This window comes from Eulemur rufifrons, chromosome 3 (assembly GCF_041146395.1).
Source record: "Eulemur rufifrons isolate Redbay chromosome 3, OSU_ERuf_1, whole genome shotgun sequence".
Taxonomy (NCBI): domain Eukaryota; kingdom Metazoa; phylum Chordata; class Mammalia; order Primates; family Lemuridae; genus Eulemur; species Eulemur rufifrons.
Window position 1 is genome coordinate 69,839,316 of NC_090985.1, and position 25,539 is coordinate 69,864,854.

A 25,539-nucleotide genomic window follows, 5' to 3' on the forward strand; every position below is an offset into this window, starting at 1 on the left:
CTACCAGATGCTTGGGAACAAGCAGCCGGGTCAGCTAAGGCAGAAAGAGATTTTAGAGAACAAGAAGTAGAATTGCAAGTAAGTATTCTTGTCGAAGGTGGAGCTGAATTGGGTCTTTGAAAAAAAAAAAAGAAACCAAGAAAGCAAAGAATGATAATGATGATCCAGGACAGAGTATAACATGTCAGTATCACACAGGCAGGTGTATAATTTCCTTCCAGTGGTCTAAGTAGGCTGGCAAACTTAGGACAAGAGGAGCAGGAAAGAGGACCTAGGAAGAGCTTCAGTGAGGATGCCCAAACGCAATATTGACTACCTAGTTTCTATAAATTCCAGGTCAAGCAATGGATTTGCTGGTCTCTCTCTCACTATCTCCGTTTTTCTCTTCCTATCTTTGAACATTCATTCCACAAATAGTGCTGTTCCAGGGCTCAAGGGTCATGTTTTAATAAGACTGATGAGGTGTATGCTCTGAGGAGAAAGAAATGAACAAATAAACAAGGTAAATTCAGAGGGCAATAGGTATTATGAGGGAAATAAAGCATGATGCTTAGATAGAAAAAGATTGAGGAGACAACTTTAGATTGGGTGGTTAAAAAACTAAGTTGAATGCACTGCCCTAAGTACCTTGGGTAAAATAGCCTTATGCTTTATTCAGCAAGAACATAGATTTTATTGTGTATGAGACATCTTCCTTCAGTTAAAAAATAAAGGGATGGTAATTCTTGATAGGTGTGCTAATGATACAGCGGTTTTCCAGTTCATTGTATTCACTATAGGGTAGTTCCCATTTTATAGAGGCGGCAATAATAGCATTTTACACAGCATTTGAAATGAGTTGTTTGCCTCACTCCTCCTCTCTAGACTGAATATACGCTCTTAAATATTTTTGCATCCAGAACGCTAGAGCAATGGAAGGAATGAAACCTGTTACATGTTTGCAACACATATAAATATATGGTATGAGAGTGAATTGAAATTTAGATCACCCTGCCAGCATTCATGATCTTCAGTTCTCAATGGAGGAAAACAAAAAGCAAAACATCATACGGTAGTAATGTGCAATGCATTCTTATCTGGAGTCTGTGACTCTTGTCCTAAACGCAGTGTATCGATGATGGACTTTTTAGTAAATTGTTCTTTTCTACATTTCAACCATCACTAAGTTGTTTCTGAACAAGAGTAGATTTAAGGAGAAACAGGAAAAAAGATATAAGAACCTAAAAAGACAACAGTGTCAATACACATCCATCTTTTACTTACCCCTCCGGTCTTTGCAGACTAGGGCTGAACCACACTTTCGGTGTAGCAACACCTCCTTACCATTCATGATTATTTATGTAAAGAAATTGGACAAAAAATGAATATTTGTTATATGTTATATTATTCATGAATGATTATGAATTTTTAAATTTGAAAAATTAGTATTCTCTGTATTAGGATTTAATACATACTATTTAATAAAAATTATCCATATCTGTAGCACATCACTTAACCCTTTGCTGTCCACGTTTTCTCATACAAATTAATCTAAAAACAAAGGATTGTTTTGAACATTTGGAGGCTACAAAAGTTGTCACATAAATTTGTCACTAGTAAACAAAATATTCTGAAAATGTCAACTCCCCTTTTCTCTGAAACAGAAATATACATTTTACTTGTTAAGATAGTTTGCAATTCTAAATCCACATTGTCATTGTGACAGATTCTTCTTGAAAATGGTTAATGACATTAAATTTCAGAATTGTGAATTTAGAAATGATTTAGAAGAATCACTTGTTAATGTTACTTCCTCTACTGTAATAAGTCTGCATTTTGAACATTTTTCAAAAATGCAGGCAGTGGTTAAAGTGATTCGACCTATTGAGATGTGCTGCTGCATCATTTCTCCCAGAATTACATCTGGTCAATCTTGGATTGATGAGCCCTGAAAATCGTGCCTGCAAAATCATTGCAGACGTTCACGACTGTCTTAGTGAAAAAGTATATTCTAATGGTTGCTTTGAACAGGTTTCCTCCTAACATTTATATACCAAAACCAGCCTGTGTCAGCTCTTGTGATAAGATAATGAAAGCTTCCCAGAATGGTATTATCTTTGCCAAACACATCTATTAAGCCTCCGTTAGATAGTTCTTTTTTCTTCTTAAAGTTATAATTTTACTTTTTTTTCCCAATGTTGAAAAAACAATGTACTTAATTAAATGTAAATGTCCTTCCTTGCCATCTGTAAACACTATAATACCTTTTACAATTCTTTAAAAACAGTAAATCTGAAAGCAAAATTTAGTGTGAAATTAATGAATTTATAATATATTTGCATAGTATCACAATAGGTGATTTTATGTTTCTAGCCCACATATGTGACAGTCAAATGAAGTATATATTACTCTTAATTACATGCCACAAAATATGTTTTTGTTTCTTTTTTAAATCACAGAGATGTTGGCTGCAGTGTTATTTACATTAGCAAATTTAAATGGCTAGTAATTGGAATAATAAACTTCCATTCACTAGCTAATAGTTTTTAGCCATCACAAATAACTTGCAAAGATTATATAATAATATTTTATTGTAAGGTAATTACCCATGTATTTTCTAGATTTTTAATGTTTATTTTTTTAACTTTTTATTATGACAATTTTCAAAGAGTCCAGAAAAGTTACAAGAATAAACATATGCACACTTAACATCTCTATTTGACAACTATTAGTGTTTTGCTTATATTTATATGTGTGTGTGTGCAAGTACAATGCTCATGTGCAAGTGTTGGATGAAACATTTGAAAGGAAATTGTGGTTAGCCCGAAATGCCATCTCTAAATCCAGGATCCAGTGACTATCCATGCATTGCATTCAGCTGCTAATGTGTCTTTAGATCTTTTAACTGACTATTCTTTACAGCTTTCCCCCCAACTTTTTCGTCCCCCCTTTCTTCTCCTTGCTGAGATCAGGCCAGTTGTCTTGTAAACTGGCCCACATTTTAGATGTGTTTGATTGCTTTTCTTAAGTTAGTTCTCTGTTGCTATAAACTTGAAGAAGTTAAGTCTGAAGGCTCATTTAGATTCTAGCTTAACAGGTGTGACTTCTACATGTTCCTACATCATAGATGATTCTGTGATCTTCACATGCCTAGTTATTCTATGTTGTATCACATTAGGAGTATATAACATCAAGTTTTCCATTATCACTGATCTAAAGCTTGATCACTTGGTTAGGGTGGCAACTGACATATCTCTGCATTATAAAAGTACATTTTTAATATTAAAATTAGCATAAATAAATACAAGTACACGTGAAATTTGTGAAATTTAAATGAGGTTTGTAGATTGTGTCAATCTCGATTTCCTGGTTTTCATACTGTACTGCAGTTATGCAGGAGTTACCATGGAGAGAAACTTGGGAAAGGGTATAGGAATTTCTTTGTGTTATTTCTTACAACTGCATGTGCCTCTACAGTTATTTCAATATAAAAAGTTTTGTTTTGTTCTTTAAATAGCAAGTAATTTGGGGGATGTTTTTTAATAATAAGCAAATATCTTATTTCCCAATAATAGATGGAATGCATTTAACATCCAGTGATGGTTCTTGCCTAAACCAGTTATTTCACTGGGTGTTGTAAAATAATTTTTCTATTTCTGTTTTCTCTTCTACATTAGACATTCTTTTAAAAGTTAACTCTTGTAAATTGGAGGTGAACTACATTTTTGTCTCCTAAAAAAGCAGCACAAATGCCTAAGTCTTTTCCATGGTTAATTCTTTCTGTTTGATTACCAGTGTTCAACAAAAGGAGTTACTACAATAGCCAGTTCCAGTAGCGATAATAATGTTTCTCTCTCTGTCTCTCTCTCTCTCTCGATTATCTCTCTGAGCTCTTAAATTTATCTATTTAGTATATCATAACCAACTGCAGTCATTATTATTTTTGATTTCCAATTTTCCCAGATTTTCCTATAGGAAGCCCTTCATTTAAGCTTCTCTGATGTTTTTGTGTGCTTCCATTAGTCTTGAGTAATTCCTTGTGTTGTCACAATTGTCCCTGGCTTGCTTTGAAATTTGCCTGTCTTGAGCCTAGTATCAACTATTCTCTAAGAAGCCTTGGTTCCTTCTAATGGGAATAGATGGAGTGATATTTATAAACCAATACCTGGCTGCTATATGTGTTACTTGTTACTGGAGTATTATGGCTTCTATGTCCTTTGAGTGAACAAAATTAGGAAGTGTGTTTGTGCATATGTGTTTAAATCATGAATTATTTGACATTTGTAATCCAAATATAACAAGAACTTACTTGTATCACTTCTCTTTTACTCTGAAACTCTTTGTTCTAATATTAACATATTTACTTTTATAATAGTTTCAAGTTTATAATACCAGTAATACTTTTAACAATAAATGATCGAGTGAAGACCAATATTTATTTGCAGTTCTTTTTTTGTGTAGTCCATTTTCTACTTACAATCAATCAAGAGTTCAGGGTTCCAAAGTCATTTGAAATAATTATTTTCTCTGTGTGGTTATGTTTTTAATTTGTTATGCAGATCAATTCATGAATTTATTTTTAGAATATGCTTTTTTTCTTTGAATTTAATTTTTTAAATATATAAAACATGCACATGGTTCAAAACATATATATATGAAACTATATTCAGAGAAGTCTCTCCTACATTTCCACACATTTTTATTAGTATGTTTCACCCATTTTTATTAGTAAATAAACATTTTTATTAGTTTCTGGGTTATCTGTTTAGTAATTCTTTGGGAAAACATAAGCAGTATCTATACTTTATCTATATTTATATCTAAATCTATACTGCTATAGTAATATAGATACAGATTTTTCAGATGCTGTTTTACACAGAAGATAGAATACTTTTGTGATCACAAATGACACCACAATGAAAAGCTTTGTAAAAATTTATTTGTATTGTATTGAATTATATGATTTTTTTATTGTTTTTTTTTTATTTGAGAGGATGTCTCTTAATTTGGGGTGGATTGCTAGAGAAGGAATTATTGGGTGAAATGACAAATATATACGTAATGCTATTAGAGGTTACCATATTGATCTCCGTATGCATCATGCTATTTTGCACTCTTACCAGGAATATATGTGAGGGTACTTATTTCAACAAGCCACAAGATCAAAGCAATCTGATAACAAAGACATGATATCTCAGAGTAGTTTCAGTGTGCATTTCATTTATTATGAGTGAGGTTATACATTTGTGTTACATTTTCTCTACATTCACAAACTTTTTTTTTCCTGTTAACTGTCTATTTGAGTCTTTTACTGATTTTTCTAAAAGTTTTGTGCTTTTTCTGGATTTTTAAGAGTTCTTTATATATTAGAGTAATTAACCCTTTGTGATCTGGGATACAAGTATTTTCTCTTTGTCATAGCTTTTTATTGGCCAATGGCCTTATTTGTTCTTGGAAAAAAACATTTTTTATTTATTGCTCACAAATCATGTTTTTATATAATTGGTTAATTTATAGGAAAAGGGGGTGTTGTAGCCTTGCTTATAAATCCAAAACAGTTTAAACTTCCTATGTTGGTTACTTTTACTTATCATTCTGAGGAACAAATGTCTTTACTACCTTTTCAACAGAATCTGGTAACACACTTTTAAATTTGAGCTATTCAGAAAAGCTAACTTTTTTTACTGTAATATGTTTAAATATTCTATTTCTATTGGGTATATTTAATTGTTAGAAATACTAGGTGGTGAGTTAAAGTAGTTATATAAAATATCCTATAAATGAATAAATTTAACCTAATCATTTGGTGCTAGCCATCATCATCTATTTATATTCCAATAGGTGCAGTAATTATGAATGTGATTGGGAGATTTATGGTAGTATTAAAAACTGTTTAAATAATATATCTTATAAGCAATTCTGATCATTTGTTTTTTCTCCATGCTTCTGAAATACAAGTGAAGCGATGAGTCAGTTCAGTGGTGAAAGTGATAGCTGTTCAGTAGCACTTGCTCCAAAGTACACTTTTCTTTTCACTAACCCCAATGGGAGTTTCCTGCTTATTCTCACCACCTCTTCAAAAGTGCAGTGGGTAAACATTTAGACATCTGTGTCATTGCTGGCTCCTACTTTCCGCTAGATATACGTAGTCACCCATGAAGGACTGCCTCCCAAACTCCAGTCACCTGTGAGACCACCTGATGAGTCTGGCAACCAGCATAGACCCTGGGTGGAGCACACTCACCTGGGTGCCTCAGAGGTCTCATTCTGCATAAAAAGAGGGTTAACAAATGCAGGCCTACTCCGGAGTGGAAGGCCATCCTTTCTTTCTCTGCCTTTTAAGCATTCATATAAATTACCTTTCCCCTTATTATGTGTATGGCTGCTATGATTTTTGTCTTTCTTTTGGTATTGTTACATACCTGATTTTTCTTCTTAGGAACCAGTTTCATTTTCAATACCAAATTCCCCAGACACTTTTCATACCACAGCAGAAGCCCACAAAAACAATACGTAATTTCTTGTGAGCAAATCTGTATTTATAGACATAAATTGCTTTTCTAACTTTTTCCCACAGCTAGTAAGTTCCCTTGATTAGAATGCCACCTTAATAAATAGGTTTGATATTCGTATTAAACAGTTTAAGTCACAAATACGATAATACAGTAACAGATTGTATATGTGCTATAACATCAAAGTACAGACTAGTATGAAATACTTTAACAGGATGTCTTAGTTCATCTGGGAGGGTGTAGCAAAATACCCTAAACCAGGTGGTTCATAAACTACTTGGGCAGTCCAAGTCAAGGCATTGACTGATTCCGTGCCTGGTGAGGGCCCACTTCCTCGTAGAAGGCACTTTCCAGCTGTGTCCTCACACAGTGGAAGGAGAGAGGAAGCTCTCTGGGACCTTTTATAAGAGCACTAATCCTATTTATAATGGATGATCTGTGGTTCAGATGGTGGCAAAAGAGAAGAATATTCAAAGTACGGTAGTCCTCTCATTTGTGGGGGAAACGTTCCAAAACCCCCTGTGGATGCCTGAAACTGCAGATATTACTGAACCCTGTATATACTATGTTTCCTCCTATATATATACATACATATGATAGTTTAATTTATAAATTAGTCACCCTAAAAGATGAACAGTAATAAAATAGAACAATTATAACAATATGCTGTAATAAAAGTTTTATGAATGTGGTCTCTCTCTCGCTCGCTCTCGCTCTTAAAATATCTTACTGTAATGTACTCACCTGTTTTTGGATCGTGGCTGACCGCAAGTAATTGAAACTGTGGTAGCAAAACCGCGGATAAGAGGGAACTACTGTAGAGCAAACCACCTGTGAGTTGTCTTGAGGAAGAAGAAGCCCTTTGCTCTGTCCAGCTGAAAGGAAGGAAGCCTCTGTAACTAGAACACCATGAGCACCAGAGAGACTGCTCAGAGATATGGAGGAGCTGGGGGCCCGGGTTTGACTTCGATTCTGGATGCAGTAGGAAGAAAATCAGAGGCTTTGCATCGGCATTGCAGTCATGTCAGTGACTGCTCGGACTAAGACGGTGACAGTGATGATGGCAAGAAATAGAGGGATTTAAGGTGCTATTTCAGAAACGGGAAAGACTAGAGGAAAGTCAAGGTGACTGGCCAGGACAGGGCTTGAAGAACAACTTGTGACTTCTAGAAATGTTCGGTTTAAGCATGGGAGACATTTGTAGATTTAGATGAAATTGTTGGTTAAACAAATGAAGTTGTATTTCAGAAAAGCAGTGAAAGTAGATCAGTTCTACTAATTAGTTGTTTAAGAGTCCCGAAATTAGCAACCTCTACTGGTAGTAGATCAATAATATCGCTTCATATTCAGACAGCAGAACTTTCCTGTATAGTTCTCAGCAAACAGTGTAAGCCAGAATTTTAAAGAAAATAGAAGAAAAACAAACTGAATTTCTCCTGTATGTTATTGCTTCATGGTAAACATCATGTGGACTTATCTTTGTGAACAAAATGTTCCGTCTGGGTTCCATGCTACATGAAAAGACCATAAATGCATCTATCTTAAGTGAAATATTGGTATTTAAGTAGGAATTCCAATTTGGTAATACTAAGGGACTATTTTTTTTTTATAAGTTGACTTTGCAGATGTGCTAGTTATGATTATTATTAGTATAGTCTTTTTCCTTTCACCCACTTTTATAAGGGCTGTAGAAAAAAAAAAAAAAAAAAAAAGAGCCTAAAGGCAATATTCAGACAGCCAGCATATTTAAAGCTCTGTAGAGGTTATTCGTCTTTCTTTTTCTTCATATCTAAAGCCAAAACAAAACCTACATTGTTTAGAAAGGTAAAAACAAATGTGTTTTTCCTCTGTGGTTCAAAGACCTTTAAATATCATGCTCTCCTAGAAAACAGAATATGTGCTAATCATCTGCCTATTCAAATAGAATTTTTATATTCTTGTAACCCCTGTGTAGCTTTTATATTTTTTATGTAGGAAAACATCTTGACCACAGAGGGGAAAAAAAAAAAAATCCTGAGATTTAATTTTAAAGTTTTGGCTTCTAAAAGCATCACTTACTTTTACTTTGCTCTTTTATCCTTAAATTTTGTTTTCTATAAAGAAATATTTGTTGAGTGTTTACTATGTACAAGACACTTTTCTGGAAATCGGGAACCATATGTGAACAAAAGACAGACATTCTTGCCATCGTGGAGCTTATATTCTAGTGGAGAAAGAATGAACAATAAATTAGTAAAACAAGTATTATATGAAACAATGGTAAATACAATGAAAAAAATATAGCAGGAAAGAGAGGCTATGAGAACAAGCAGACCCATATGGGTGGAGTAAGGGGGCTTCAATTTTAGAGAGGGTGATCAGAGAAGGTCTCGCTCATAAGGAAAATCTGCAGAGACTTAAACATCATTTTGAATGTCCTTTCTCTATGAATTGTTCACAAGCCCCATTTCAGACATGGCAATCTATGGTGACTGCATTATGAGTTCACATCCTCTGTGATAGAATGCTTTCTAAAGTCTTTGTACCATTGCTTTCTGCTAAACTGAGAAATTGTGGATAAGTTCAATAGAGGCACAACCTGAATATCTATAATTTCCCTGACTCTCTGCCAAGGCTGCTGTCGACAAGAAATAGTCCAATTTGTCCATGATTTCACATTACCTTCTGAATTTTTGCCAATTGGCTATGCTTATCTTGAGGCAGAACTTTCATTTTACCCTTACTATGGCAAGTTGAGGTGGTACTTCTATCTTCAGACTGCAGTATGTATCTGTCTCAAAGACCCATTGGCCCTATTTCAATATGTGGTGAGATTATAGGAATGCAAAGTTGCAAAGTGCTTCTTTTAGAAAAATTGGAATATAGTCCAGGATTTTTCACCCGATTTTTTCCTGTTCTTCAGTTTACAGAGCTTTGTGTTTCATTGTTCCATATCTAACCATGGTCACTTAGTTCTTTATCAGAATCCAGTAGGTGTTTAGTGATTTTTACTTATTATTTTGGTGTATACGTTACAGTATTTTAAGAACATTTTATTTAGAGATTTGGCATGGTTTTAACACCCAGTTAAAAGCCCCTGTTATAGCTAAACAAAAATGCTGGGTTTTTTGAATGATTAGAATCTCATCTGCTTATATGCTATTAGTAGTAAACCTCTGATCTTCATGCCCAGATATATTTCCCTGGATCAATCCTTACATGAAATAACTTTGTATTTTAAAATCAGTTTAATTTATCTGCTGCATACAGATCAAAACATTTATTAATTCAGGCTAGCTGGGACCATGAAAATTATCAGGAAAGGTTAATAGCATAAGAAGATCTTGGTGGGAAAGAGATACATGGCTGGAGTCATAATACACATGAAATCTGAAGAGGAAGCAATGAACAAGAGACAAAATTGTAAACTGGAAGTATAAACCCGAAAGAATGATAACTAGTTTTGATATAATTTTGACAAAAATAACAACCAAAAGTTTGGGTGCTAATATGTGCTAGGTCCTCAGAAAGTTCTTTATATTTAATACAGTAATCATAGGATGAATTAAATATTAGTTTGTAATAACTCAGTGACTAGTATCTTGACTAAGGTGACACAGTTGTTAGGGGACAGAGCAAGAATAGGATATGAACTCAGCCATTAATTCAGATACTAGTTGGTAGAGAAGACAATTCATGATAACTAGAACAAATGGCAACTATTCAAAAGCTCTTAAGAAAACTTTAATATTTGGCTTTATTTACTATAGTTTGGGAAAAGGTTCATTTTTACCATATCCAAGAACCCTCAATAGATATTGTGTGTGTGTATGAATATATGAATAACCCATAAATCTTAGGAAATCTAGTCAGCCTAACTTATTCTCAGCCAAAAGCACGAGAAAACACGAGAAAGCCCAGTTATTAATATCAGATTTGAGGAAAGAGAGCAAGAAAGAAAGCAGAGAAGAATTAAAACTGACATTTTTGTGGTACCTACTTGTCTAAAGAGTAGAAATATTTAACTTCCAAGTGAAATACCGTTTGCATGTACAGAAATTTAAAATAAAGTAAAATTTTAATTGTATTGGAAACCAATTTTTAAATTATGCCTAGTTTTTTTAATGTTAAAGCACTTTGAATAGTATAATTTATTATGAAATTTTCAATAGGAAATGACTTAGTGTCATCAGATGTGCCTTTTTTGATAGTTTTTTGTTTTCATTTTTGTATTTTTGCCATTAGTAAGTATTTATGGTAAAACACATTGTGTGTGGGTTAGTTATTAATTAAACAACTTTATAAACACCTACTATGGGCCAAGTTATGTGTTATTCACTAGCGATAAGAATAAATAGACACTTTTAATGTAAAGTGACCTGTGCTATGATTATGTAAAGTATAAGGTGTTACAAGAGCAGATAAGAAAGTCAATTAACCGTGCCTGGAATCCACTGTGGTGATTTTATTTTCATAAGTTTGTTCACTTAGGATGACTGTGTAAGTTATCAACCAAACCGAGATACATTTGCTGGTAAAAGATTGTTCTAATAATTACAGGGGACAGTAAGTGTAATGTGGGCATACTGGGGGCATGGTCTCCCTGTTTCATCCTCAGCATTATAGGTGTGGAGATCTTGCCCGTGTCTAGAGGTGCTAGGATGCATGCGTGGCCATAGTGCTCTCATATTCAGGAAGCTGATTTACATGCACAGATCAAGCAGGGCTTGTCTGTGCTACCTCTATCTACAAAGCCGTGGGGATAACGTAAAATGACAAGATTAAGTATGCTGACATTATGTTTTTAATCACTCTATGACTTAGAGATTGGGGAACTGCAAAAACTTTTGTAATCGTTGCAATAACATTGTTTAGCTCTTTCTCTGACTAGTTTGATGTAAGACAATGATAACAAGACTGTCTTGGCTTTAACAGCATCAAGCCCTTGCACTGTGAAATGCTGCGGAGGCCTACATGTTTGTTGAAAGATGCTTTTGCTTGCTTTGCAGGACCAATGGTTTTGGCGAGTGAGAAACAACAGGGTGATGGATGGATACCCCATGCAAATTACTTACTTCTGGCGGGGCTTGCCTCCTAGTATCGACGCAGTTTATGAAAACAGTGATGGGAATTTTGTCTTCTTTAAAGGTAAGCATGTTTTCCATTGTCTGGCTATGCTGTATTTTGGTCATTTAGTCCAGGGCCTTGTAGCACACACAGAGGTGAATAGGAAAATACTAAGTGAGGTTAAGTAGCTAATGCATTTTATGTAATAAATTGTATGTTGAATAGAGATATAAATGACATAAAATAAAGATAATTTTTATATTTGTATTTATGCTTTCTCATATAGTATTTGCATATCAACTTTAAGAGACATTATGTTCTCTTAGAACTTTTAGATTTGGCTTAAAAGCACCCAAAAATAAAAGAAATAAATAGTTGGTTTTCCTTTGCCTAAGAGTTGGTTTATTTGCTTGTTTGTTTGAGAGCATTTGGAGTTGCTTGCTATTTTTATGTAATGAGATCTCTTGCACGTCTTACTTTAGTATACAATCTCTGAAACTTTACTTGACTTAGCTTATGGAAATAGTTTCCAATAAACTAAGAAATCATTCATAAAGGCAAGCATAACTTATGAGTAGAAAAATGCACCCAAGTATCAGTATCATGAGATTTATCGTTCCTTATTTGTCTGAGTGACAAATTTTAATTGCACAAGTCCTACTAACAGCCTGGTATGCAAAAGTGAGATTACTTGGTAAAGTGAACTTAGTCAAAGTGCCTGTTATTTCATTCTCAAAACTTGCTGATATTCAACACAACAAATCTTAAATCTGTGGGGGAAAACACAGGGACAATAGGTTGAGTTGGAGAACTGAGGGGATGGCGAAGGGCACATATTTGAACTGAAGCGGAGGAGACCTAGAGTGTACAAAGAGTATGTTAGAACGTACTACTCAAGAGTTTAGAGGACTAGAAATAAATAGGAACAGGCTGCGGGCAGGAAACAAGGCATCTTAACCCAGAAAAAAGCAATTATTCTCAAGATCAAACTAGAAGAATTCATAGCAATGATAAGGGTGATGATGAGATTTGGGAAACACTTGTAATACTTTAAATGAGGTTCGAACTACTTATATAAAATGAAAGTGTATACCTGGAACTTATTTCATCTTTACGATTGTTGAGGAAAAAGACAATATGGTACATTAGTTATGAGAACATGAGAGTTCCGTGATCACACTGCCAATTTTGAACACCTACTAGCTGAATGAACTGGGCAAGTTACTCAATTCTCTTTGCCTCAATTTCTCCACCTGAAAAATGGGGTTTGTGTTATTCCCCATCTCAGGATTATTTTGAGGACTAAGTTAATTACTACACATGAATTGCTTGGCACATGTAAGCCCTCGATAAATGCCAGCTGTAGCCACTGCTAGCATGACTAGTGTTAGTATTATCGCCCTCCTTCTACCTGTAATCGCACAGTGATGTGGGCATGCAGTGCACCCTGCAGACAAAGCAAGGGTACCACCTACAGGCTGTGACTCTTCAGGGCAGGATAGCTGGAGGCAAATTCTCCTCGCCTACTCTTCTTTGGTCCCATGAGTAGTAGCAACGGCAAGAAGGGAAGGATAAGCTCCTCTGTAGTCTTTAGCTTGAGTGTTGGCCCAGGAGGCCCCGTCACATCCTGGGATCAATAGTGCTCTGTGACAAAACTGCCCGAGGAGAAACTGCCACAGTCATAAATCAGTGTTCTGACAGCTCTTTACTGCCTCGGGGCCTTCTCACTTTTATTCACTTTGCCTCTCCTCCCCCACTTGTGGAATGGCTGGCTCCTGTTCATCTTTCAATCCCCAGCATAAAAGGCATGTCCTCGGAGGGCACTCTCTGCCCACCCTATTTAAGTAGTACCTGCCAGCTGGCACACAGCTCTTGCAAAAATTTGAAATTACCTACAGCATTTGAATGTAAATTTCATGAGAGATGGATCGTCCTAATATTTTCTTGCACATCCCAGCATTTTCAGTTTCTAAAACAGTGCTAGATGCGTAGTATGTGCTCAAGAAACATTTTAATAAAAGAAATCTTTTGACTCAGTATGATATTTCTTATGCTATGATGCTAATAGCAGCAATAACTTTGTCTCTTGTCCCAGGCTTAACTTCTAGAATGTTGTGCCTGGCAGAGATCCCTTCTGATATATTGTCAGCATCAGGAAATGTCTGCTCTTAGAAATTTTTGTCATTCTAAGGACCCTGCTCTGGTGCCTCCTACCTCTGGTTTACTCTCACTACCATCTTCAGATAAACCCTCTCAAAGCCCAGCTAGGACATGCAGCCCTCCTGCTCAAGAAAGCATTGCTTACCCAGAGCTCTGGGTATTCACAATAAGGCCACCTTCTTCCCTAGTCTCTACCCCATCACTGGCAGGAGAGAAGTCAGAGCCCCAGCACCCCGGCCTTCTGATGAGAAACCACCCTCTTCCCTACCCTGACCACAACAGTCACCATCAGAATCACTGTCTCTGCTTGACACCATCTCTTTATGGCCTTTTTCATGTCAAAAAGTCAAGATCAGCACATTATTCCTCATCCCAAGCTGTCACCCCCACTTAGCTCTGTGAGCCCTGAAGCAACCCACACTCCTTTGCTAGCAGTCAGATCCCCTTCCCTGTTTGGATTGTCTGCATACCTCTGACAAACTTTACATATTTCACATATTTATTGCTGATCTGTACACCCCAACTAGTATATCAGCTCCATAAAGACAAGGTATTCTTTGTTTTATAATTTTATACTGTTTTATCCCCAATATCTTAAACCAGGGTTTGACAAACTTTTTCTGTAATGGCAAAATTTTAAATAGTTTAGGCGTTGCAGCCCATATGTTCTCTATGACATGTCCTTCTTTGTTGTTTTGGTTTGTTTTATTTTGGATCTAAACCTTTGAAAATGTAAAAATGATTCTTAGATTATGGGCTGTACAAAAACAGGCCATGATCATAGTTTGTTGTCTGAAAGAATACGTAGAATATAGTAAACATTCAACAAAGCTTTACTGAATGAACTAAAATGAAGCTCAGCCCCTCATTTGAAATCACAGCCCTACTACACAAGTTGGTCTCAGCCTAATCCAGCCCTCTTGGACCATTGCTGGTGGATTTATGCATCACTCTTCTTATATTGGCTCTTTTCTTTAGCCCCTTTGCTTTCCTTTTCTTTCTCTTTGTCTTTCCCCTTCCTCTTTAGAGAGCCTCCTTTGTGTTTTTTTTCTTCTTCTAATCTCTACTTTATAAATATGCTTGACTAGCCTTGTCTTTTATTCTCCCTATTGAACTAAAGTCCATGTTTGAATATAAACTTACTTAATCATGTATTTCCTAAAGGTACTTGATAGTAACTTTGCTGTCATTTTGCATAAAAATTTGAAGTTGGAGACTCAACTATATGTATAAATGAGTGTTTAGTTATAAAGCATAACTATGTTCTTAGTAATATAAACATAGCATATCTATTTGAACTTTTATAAATTTTAAGAAAAATGTAAAGCCACTAGATACACAATGAAAAATTCATATTTTGGTATCATTTATATATTTGTTTGAACTTTGGGCAAAATTATATGCATGCATGTACATCGTATATGCACCCATATAATGCACCCAAAATCATAAAGTGGGAGTTGTCACTACATCAATTATAAAAACATAAACAACTTGTCCTGTATATATGTGACCAATTGTGTAGTCTTAATAGTTTTGCTTTTTGGTATTTTAAAGTACAGTATATCAGACTATAGTAAAGGTAGCTTCTGCTTTCATCAAGATATAATAATAAGGATAAGATTTATCTTTCCTTCTGAAATAAAAAAATAGGCAAAATATATAAAAGAGTGATTTTGAAGACACTGGGCATCAAGAAACAAAGGACAGTGAACTCTGAAAGTCAGGAAACAAAGAGAAGTAGGCCCTGAAATCGCCCCAACAGAGTTTCTGGGCAGTGGCACAAGGTAGGGGAATCCAGGCAGAGCTTAGAAGACTCTGAGTTGAGGAGACAGAGCTGAGGTCCAGGGAAAACAACGTGGCTGCAGTGCAGGGGACAGAGTATTACAGAGGAGAGAGCTGCAAGAGTGAGGGCCCACCCAGAGATTAGCAGATGGACCCCTGTAAGTATCAGAGAGGGTATTGATCAGCTTATGTGTATAAAAAAACTACTCCAATCTAGAGAAAGAATTATTCAACAATAGTAAAAGGAAGAGTGCCCTGTACTCACAGGGGGCTAACAGGACGTGCTCTCCCCAGCCACCTGTTCTCGGTGCTCTGGCATAGAGCACTGAAAAGGGCCTTGCCTCACTAGTGGGAAGTAATTATTCTAGAATGAGTACTTTTCAAGTCTTGCCTAACAAATCTTCAAAGACCGGAAGCAATCAAATTGTTTCCAAGTAACAGTCTTAGAACAAAGCTCAAGAATGTTTATAGGGATCTAAAAATATTGACCTAACAAGGTAAAATCCACGTATCTGGTGGCATCCTCCATAAGATCAGGAAAAAAACAAGATGTCCACTCTTATCAAGTTAGTTCAACATTTTAATGGATGTTTTAGGTAGGATCGTAAATAAAAAGCATCCATATTGGAAGGAAAGAAAGAAAACTGTATTCACAGACAACATGATTTTCTGTGTAGGAACAGACTAATTAAAAGCTCCCAGAATTGATAAGTGAGTTTATCTAGGTTGCAGGGTGAAAGATCATTATAAAAAATTAATTGTATTTTTATATATTTTCAAGAAGTGGGAAAGGGCTGAGATTTTACCCTATTCGCAAGCTAACAACTTAGTCTGCCTCATGTTCATGGTTGCTGGCAGAAGATGCAAGATTTCTGAGTCATAGAAAAGGACAAAAACAAAAGCACTAGCCAGCATATAGCCACTGTACTTGTTCCCTGAACCCCAATTCTCAAAATCTGATGCAAACAGGGCCAGATGACTCCTTAAACGTAACCAGTTTCATTGCAGGAAATGAACTGCAAACTTAACCTAAATTTGCTGCAATGAGCAGTAAGGCTGCCTAAATTTTTCCCTGACAGGAAACATTTTCTTTATTATACTGGACAGTGAACAAACCTTTCCTTTGCCGTGGAGGGACACACTGTGTCTATGATCAAAAATTGTTTGCTAAATAAATATCTGTGGAAATCGATTCCAGAGCAATGACAGTCGGTGCCTCAAGTCACAAGACACACTGAAAAGCAAGAAACCTATGGAGAAATGTCTCCTATCTCATCCTAGCAAGGAACAATTAGGAACTGTAATTTTAAAATTAAAAACCATTTCCAATAGCATCCAAAAATATCAAAAACTGAGAGATCAATCCACAAAAAAAATGTATGATTTGTACATTGAAAAGTACAAAACTTTGCTAAATGAAAGTAAGAAAGACTTAAATAACTGGACAAGTATGCCTTATTCGTGGGTCAGAGGACTCAGTATTATTACAATGCCATATCGCAGCAGATTTATCTGTTAATTCAGTGGAATCCCAATCAAAATTCTTGCAGGCTTTTTTGTAGTAATGATCAAGCCGATTCAAAATTCATATGCAAATCTAAAAGACCTAGAATAGATAAAACCACTTAAAAAAACTCTACCTGATTTCAAGTCTTATCTAAAGCTACAATAATCAAGACAGTGTGGCATTGGCATAAAGATAGAAAAAAAAAATAGGTCATTGGGACAGAAGAGTCCAGAAATAGACTCAAAACATAAATGGACAAGTAATTTTTGACAAAGGTACAAAGGAAATTCAGTGACAAAAAGGCTTTTCAACGAATGGTGCCAGAACCCCTGGCTATCTATATGCAAAAAATTAAGTTCCAATCCACACAGTGCACCATATATAAAAATTAACTTAAAATGGCCGGGCGTGGTGGCTCACGCCTGTAATCCTAGCACTCTGGGAGGCCGAGGTGGGCGGATCGTTTGAGCTCAGGAGTTCGAGACCAGCCTGAGCAAGAGCGAGACCCCATCTCTACTAAAAATAGAAAGAAATTATATGGACAGCTAAAAATATATATAGAAAAAATTAGCCGGGCATGGTGGCGCATGCCTGTAGTCCCAGCTACTCGGGAGGCTGAGGCAGGAGGATCGCTTGAGCTCAGGAGTTTGAGGTTGCTGTGAGCTAGGCTGACGCCACGGCACTCACTCTAGCCTGGGCAACAGAGTGAGACTCTGTCTCAAAAAAAAAAAAAACTTAAAATGGTCCTAACCTAAATGTAAGAACTAAAACTTCTAGAAAAAACATAGGAGACAAATGTTTGTGACTTTGGTCTATGCAAAACTTTCTTGGATGTGATGCCAATACCACAAGCCATAAAAGAAAAATTGATAAATTGGACTTCATCAAAATTAAAAATTTCTACTCTTCAAAGCCACTTTTAAGAGAATAAAAAAACCAAATATATGATGAAGTGTTTGTATTCATAATATATAGATAACACTCAAAACTCAATAAAAAACCATCGAGAAACTCAATAAAAATGAGCAAAGGGTTTGAAAAAATACTTCACCAAGGATGATATATGGATTGCAAATAAGCATATGAAAAGATGCTTAACCTTATTAGTCATGAGGGAAATGTAACATAAAACCACAAAGAGATACAACTCCATACCTGTTAGAATGGCTAAAATTAAAGACTGACTATACCAAATATTGACAGGTTTGTGAAGGAACTGTAACTCTCATACACTGCTGATAGGAATATAAAATTGTGCACTCTTTCTAAAAAACAGTTTGGCAGTTTCTATAAAAGTTAAACATACAGCTACTGTATGATTTAGCCATTATACTCCTAAGTATTCAAGCATTTTTCCCAAGAAAAATGAAAACTTGTCTAATCTAAGGCTTCTGCATGAATATTCAAAACAGCTGTATTTGTAATAACACAAAAGTGGGAACAATTCAGTTATCCTTAGCAGGTGAATGGATAAACTGTGGTATAGTCATAGAATGGAATACTACTCAACAATAGAAAGGAATGAACTACTGATTCACATTACAACATGGATGAAGCTTAAAATAATTTTGCTGAGTGAAAGAATTCAGATAAAACAAGAATATATACTATATTGTAGCATTCATATAAAATTCCAGAAAATGCAAACTGATCTATGTGATAGAAAGTGCCTCAGTGGTTGCTTGGGGACAGGTGAAGTTGGACAGGAAGGTGTGCAGAGGAGCATGAGAAACTTCTCAGGATGATGAACTATTCGTTATCTTGATTATGTCACTACTTTGATAGGTATATGCATATGTCAAAACTTAGTAAATTATGCACATTAAATATGTGCTGTTTATTAAATGTCAATTATATCACAATAAAACTGTTTAGTTTTTTGGTTTGCTTTTTGGGGTTTTGTTTTTGTTTTTATTTTGTTTTGGGACGGAGTCTCGCTCTATTGCCCAGGCTAGAGTGCAGTGGCATCATCATAGTTCACTGCAGCCTCAAACTCCTGGGCTCAAGTGATCCTCCTGCCTCAGCCTCCCAAGTGGCTGGGACTACAGGCCCATGCCACCATGCCCAGCTAATTTTTTGTAGAGGTAGAGTCTCACCATGTTGCTCAGGGGGGTCTCGAACTCCTGGTCTCAAGCAGTCCTGCTTCAGCCTCCCAGAGTGCTAGGATTACAGATGTAAGCCACCCTGCCCAGCCTGTTTAGTTTAGTTTGTTTGTTTTTTTTGTTTTTGTTTGTTTGTTTGGTTGGTTTTTCTTTTTTACAATAAGCTTTACTAAGCACATCAATTTACGTTGGAATAGTTTATGTCAATATTTCGTAAGTTAAATGTGCTGGTGACAATGTGTAGTAGAATTGAATCCCTTCATTATTCCAAAGCATGTTAATTGGCATCAAAATAGATACTATCCTAGTTTTAGCTCCTTAATGGATCGCACTGATTATCAAGTGCAGAGTCCCCTCATAGCACAGATGCCTCATTCCCCAGCAACTTCCCCTCTACGTTAAAGTTCTAGTATCTTTAACAATAGTGCAATGAGAAACTAATTAATTCTTATTTAGAGAGACTCAGAAATAGAAAATGTATCACACTTCAAGGAAGTAATATATTTTTCTCCAGAAACTGAATGTACTACACACTCTGTGTTAGTCTGCTGTCTTTCTATCACTCAGGAATATTCAATATAATAGAGTAACATTTTTACAAGCATAATCACGCCAAATTTTTACATTCTCCATTTACTAGTCACGCTAAGACTGAATGGTTATGAGATAATAATATCAAAAAAGTTACGTTGGAAATTGAGCTGGTGCAGTCTCCTTCAATAACTGGAAATAATTTTTAAAATGAAGCTGCTAGTGATGTCAAAATCAATGACAGTCAAAACCAAGTAGTCAAAAAGAGTTGTCTCAAAATTCCTATTGTTGCTATCACTTAGTAACTTTAAGTAATACTTATCACCCTGTTTGACAATTTCAAGAAGCAAAAATCACTTATAGAATGGAAACTAAAATATATGAGGCAGAAAAGGAGAGCATAAGAAAGATTGGGATTAAGAAAGGCATACAAAAGATGTGTATCAAAGGAGAGGAGCTGTCTAAAATATGTAGCACTGGAAAATGGTTTATATATAACTTGAATCATTATTTCAAATGAGTGCTCACGAACCAATTTCTTTATGCTACTTACAAATCATTTTTCTTGAAAGGTTTAGGAAGTGTTAATGAAGTTCACTTGAGGTAGAAATACATTGCTTCTTACATAGTATAATAAATAGAGAACCTAAAAGAGATATTTCACTATAAATAGGCAAGTGCAATGATTGCTTATTTCTTTATAGGATGTAATGGAAAATTGTTGTCTAAAAAGTTATACTAGATTAAGGAATTTACTTTCAGTGGCCTTGGGTACACATGAAAATGGATTTAGACCACGTGAATAGTGCTATTTTCTTGAATTATAAATATTTAGAGAATTTTAATATGAATGTTTTTATTATATACTGAAATGATCATTTAAACCAAAAACCCAAATATTTAATATGTGACACTCCTCATTGATAATATATCTCTGCTCATTATAAGGATTCAAAAAGTCTATGGTATATTTTTATTATGGCTATTTTTAATTTATATTACAAACTGCAATATTTTCTCAACAATATTCCTGGTGTGTCTAAAAGTTTTCCTCATCTTCAGAAGCTTTTATCACATCCTTTTATGTGCTGTGACATTTTGAGTTCCTCGGGAAGCAGAGACTGAGACAAAGTCAGGGGGTCAAGAGACTTGTCAAGGGAGAGGTCAAACCGTGAGAGATTAAGGGGGAGAAGGCAGGACTAGCCCAAGAGCCTAGGACTGTGCTACAGATGACAGGGGCTTGATGAACCCAGTGTCAAACTCCGGAGTCAAGACTGCCTGTTAGCGAACTCTCACACAGAGCAGAAATGACCAGGCTTTAGTACTCTGCTGGCCTCAGTCTTTGGCTTGAGGCTGCTGAAGAAGAGCAAAGCGTTGGGCCAACTGAGGCATCAGATCCAAAGGCACTTGGCTAATAGCAAGTTACTTCTTAAAGGAAGATCTGGGCTACACACCTCAATGGCTACCACATTTGCATAAGCATTCGAAACTCTCTGCTTTACTAGATTATATTGTGGAATCTGGAAAATAAATGCTGATAACAAAAAGTCATATGACCTCCAGAGTTGGGCATTTATTCAAATTTCCTGAGCAACCTATCTATAGACAGTATAGAAATTAAAACATATTCCAGATAATGAGCACTAACGTAGATCAGTGTACTTAATCATTTATCGTTGACATTATTTATTTATTAGAGTAGATGGTAAGCAAATTTAATTAGTGGAATACTGTGTTTTATAATCATCATCATAATAAGTACCACTCATTGGGCATCATGAGCCAGGTACAGTGTGGATGTTTTTGATCTCTCATTATTTCCAGAACTCTGAATGAGAGTTAAGTTAGCATCTTATGTACAAATTAGAAAAGGAAAGTGCAGATTTATGACTTGCCCAAGATCCCACAGCTGGTAATTATCACCCCATAGTTCTGACTTCAAAGCTGTTGAATGCTCCACTAAACCATAGAATCTAACAAAGAAGATATTAATTCTTTATGATAATATTTTTTGATCCCTTGAAGTGTTCTCAAAGAATATATAAATGTTGAACAGCAATCAGCCCAATACATAATAGGTTCTGAGTGTTCTAAGTGCAGGCTTCTGTGTTATGAAGAAAGTCCAACTATAAAGGAATTTGTTTTCTCATTTTTTCTGTAAAAGACCACATAGTAAGTACTTTCTGCTTTCCAGATCATATGGTCTCTATCATAACTACTAAAGTCTCTCATTGTAGGGTAAAAGCAGCCATAGACAATACGTAAATAAACATACGGTGCTATTTTCTGATAAAATGTTATTTACAAAACAGGCAGCAGCTAGTGGGCCTAGTTTACTGACCATTGCTGTAAAGTAAGACACAAAAGGTATCTGATTTCTCACAATACAATGAACAATTATGAGCAGCATCCAGTGGATTAATTAATAAATGCTTCCATTAATAAATGTTGAGTGATTAGTTGATAAAGGGGGAAGGAAGCAGGAAATCATTAGCAATTCTGAAAGCCAGAGTGTGAATTTGTTCTTTTCTGAGAGTCAATTTGGGATAGTAAGATAAGCATTGACTCAAAAGACCTAGACTATAATATTATAGAAATCTATTTGCAATTGGTTGTGTAGTTTTAGCCATCCTACTTCTTTGATCTGTAGAATAAATGAAGGTGTTAGTCTGGATTCTTAACCATTGTTCTGATCCAGTACATCTGAATCCTATAATGCACTCCCATCAGTAACACTGGCTCAGTTCAAAGGTATTAGGAAAACCAGTAGGGATCTTGACTCCAGAATAGGCATTGTTGTTTTGATTTTAAAAAATGTCATTAGACACTAGATGTGTCTTGATAGGAATAGCATTTAATTTCAAAATTATTTATGGGATTATTTGTTTAGTGTCTTATCTTCTCTGCTAGTCTATCAGCTCCACAGGGACCTCTTGTGCTGCCTTGATCGGTGTATCTGCATCTCCTAGCTCAGTGACTGGCTGTAATAGGTACCTAATAAACAGACATGCATAGATAGATGGGTGAATATCATTGGAAATCACTGCAGTATGTGATCTATAAAGTTCTCTCTGACTCTAAATATTCTCCAAGATTATTCTTTTCTATTTATAAAGCCTCCCTGTCTTTAACTGACTTGTTGATATTTTCCTCTGCATTCTGCCAAGTACAGTGTCAGTAAGGACTAGTTTTTTCCACTTGCTCCAGAATATGTCAAGCTTATACGAAATCCAGTGAATGCTTTTATTCTGCCAAGGAGGCAATATTTTCCTTGAGAACCAGACTGTCTGATGGTAGTTAAAAACCCACCTGTCATATGTAAACTAAAATGAGTTTAATATGAATATCACATACTTACCCAAAAACTAAAAAATAGAAACAAAACCATTTCAGTTTTGTCATGTGAAGACCTTACCTCAAGATACAAAAGGAATTGTATAATTGTATTTTATTAATAAGCACTCATAAAACTAAATGTTATCACTCATAATTATTGTTGAGTTATTTCCTTGAATTCTATGCTGCAAATAGCAAGCAAGGTGGTGTTTTTCTTAATTTTTTGTGTAATAAATGCTGGGATTCCATCATACAACTTTACAGTAAATGTTTGCTGATAAGTTTTCTGTTTCACTTTGTTTTTTAAAGGAAATACAAGCGCATTTTTAAAAAAATTACTTGGTGTTTATTCCTAACAGAAAAAAAATCTAATTGAGATCTTTTATAAAAGGCTTTTATCAGTGAAAGATTAATTATTTCTCCCTTTTATTTATGGAAAACACTAGACTCATAGTATAGGAAAATATTTCCAAAGTGTAGTTTTAAAAAAACAGTTTTTTAAATAAATAACAAGAATTTCCAAGAAGAACTGTAACTCCTTTTCTTTTTTCACACATTATCCTCTCCTGAGACACCTGGACAACATATAATAAACTAAGCGTCTGTGCACATTTCCTCCCACTGCGTGTGCCAGGGCGTCCTGGGCATTGATGAGCCTAGTGTACTCACTGGAAAAAAGCCTGGAAAAATTTAAAGACATTGTCATGCAAATGATAAAGTTTAGGAACTGCAAAGGGAAGTATTCTAAAGCATACTAAAGTATTTCTGCTTGAAAGGGACAACCAACTGAGTTGAGCTGATAAAAGATTTGCTCTAAATAGCTAGCATGGGAGGTATTGAAGCTTTATATCCTTTCCCAATTAAAAACGAGATGAAAAGAAAGGATGTAATAAGTCACTGAGATATAGGCCAACAGAACAGGCCTTTCTTGCTTTTTCATCTATTGTTTTAAGACTTTCTATTTTAAATGCCACGGAGATAGGACTAAAATATAGAGCATGCTGTGAAGCAGCACTCTGGATTTTCCATCTCACTGACTCTGGCAAGGAAGTGATCTGGACATTTGGGGTGAAGTTTCTTTTTTTAATGTAAAATATTCAGATTAAACAAAGGCTCAGGATAGGTGTGTATTTTTATGACAGTATTTCCCAACCCACAGTTAAATATAATCACTTAAATGGTTTTCCAACACAATGCTAGGGCAAGCCTTTATATTTTCTCAGACTTGCTAGTGGTTATAAAATTCATTTTTCATGCTCTGTTAACAACATTTCAGACTAATGCCCACAATGTTATTTATGTAGCCTTTAATGTCCCCTTTTGTTAAACTTTTGATCCTGTATTTGTGATTATATAGTTCTTGGCATCAATAACCATTTATTAAGCACCTATTACTTTTCAGGCATTACATATGAGATGCTGCAGGAAAATAGTGTGTTTGATAGAATGTTTTTCCTCAAGTTGCTCACAGCCTAGAGTGGGTGGCAGGCTTTTTATTCATTAAAGTACAGTGTACTAAGTAATATGATAAAGGTAAAGACCAGGTACTCTGACAATATAAGATGTCCACCTTACATAAGAAATGCTTTCCAGAGAAATGCTAAGCTAAGTTTTGAAAGAGCTATCCTAGTTTTTCAGAAAGGGAGATAAATGGAATGTAGATTAGACAAGAGACCCATATTGAAAGGAAATGTGAAATGACATATGAATGTATGTGGGCTTCATCCTGAATGCAATAAAAAGCCACTGAAAAATTTAAACAAAAAAGAGGCAGAAATCAAGGATGCATTTTAAGGAAATCCCTTTAATGCCGACCTTGTGGAAGATAGATAAAAGGGAAACAGATTGGAGGCAGGAAGACAAGAAAGAAAACTGTTGGAATAATGCAAGCTAGCAAATAAAAGGGTTACTCTGAAGGCGCATGGCTGGAAGACAGCATGGCATGTTGGCTAAAAGCCAGGACTCTGGCCAACAGACTTGGGCTCACATGTACCTAGTATCTCACGTGATGTTTGGATGCTCACAAATTTATATTGAACAGTCTCATTCAGTTAAAAGAAAAATAAATACAATCAGGTCAGTTGAGCTTATGGGGAACTTATGGTAAGGAGTGGGTATGTAACAGGCACTCATACAGCTCAGGAACCGGCTACACTTGCTGTCTCTCTAATAGGCCTCCTGGTCTCTCCTCCATTCATTGCTTTCACTATGCATCTACTTTGCCCTTTGCATTCTATTTTCTTTTTGAGCCCATCTCTGTTATTCAGTTTCTACCTCCTCATAGTGTCTGCCTGCCTGTGGTCATTGTGGTTTCTCAGGCCTCATACTGCATAATGCATAGTCAATTCCTCCTGCTGAGTGGGAAAGTCTCTCGGTATTCCCTGGCTCACATTCCCAAGTGAGACATGGATGGCCCTGCCCGCCTTGCTCGTCTGACCAAGCCTTCTCTCCAGAGCTTCCTCTGCAGCATTTCACTGGCTCTAGGCCTGGAGTATAGGGAGAGGTTACAGAGAACAATGAGACCTATCTTAGGCTCGTGGACAAAGCAGTTACTTTTAGAAGGGATGATGGAAAGTCATCC

The 25,539-nt window shown here is 35.7% G+C and overlaps 1 protein-coding gene across 1 annotated transcript in view; it reads left to right on the plus strand.

Annotated features, from left to right (window-relative positions):
* Positions 1–25,539, plus strand: part of MMP16 (matrix metallopeptidase 16) — a 264,340-nt gene that overhangs the window by 218,274 nt on the left and 20,527 nt on the right. The window contains exon 7 of the mRNA XM_069466260.1: positions 11,480–11,618. Within this exon, the coding sequence (XP_069322361.1) occupies positions 11,480–11,618 (139 nt within the window). The remainder of the gene's footprint in view (positions 1–11,479; positions 11,619–25,539) is intronic.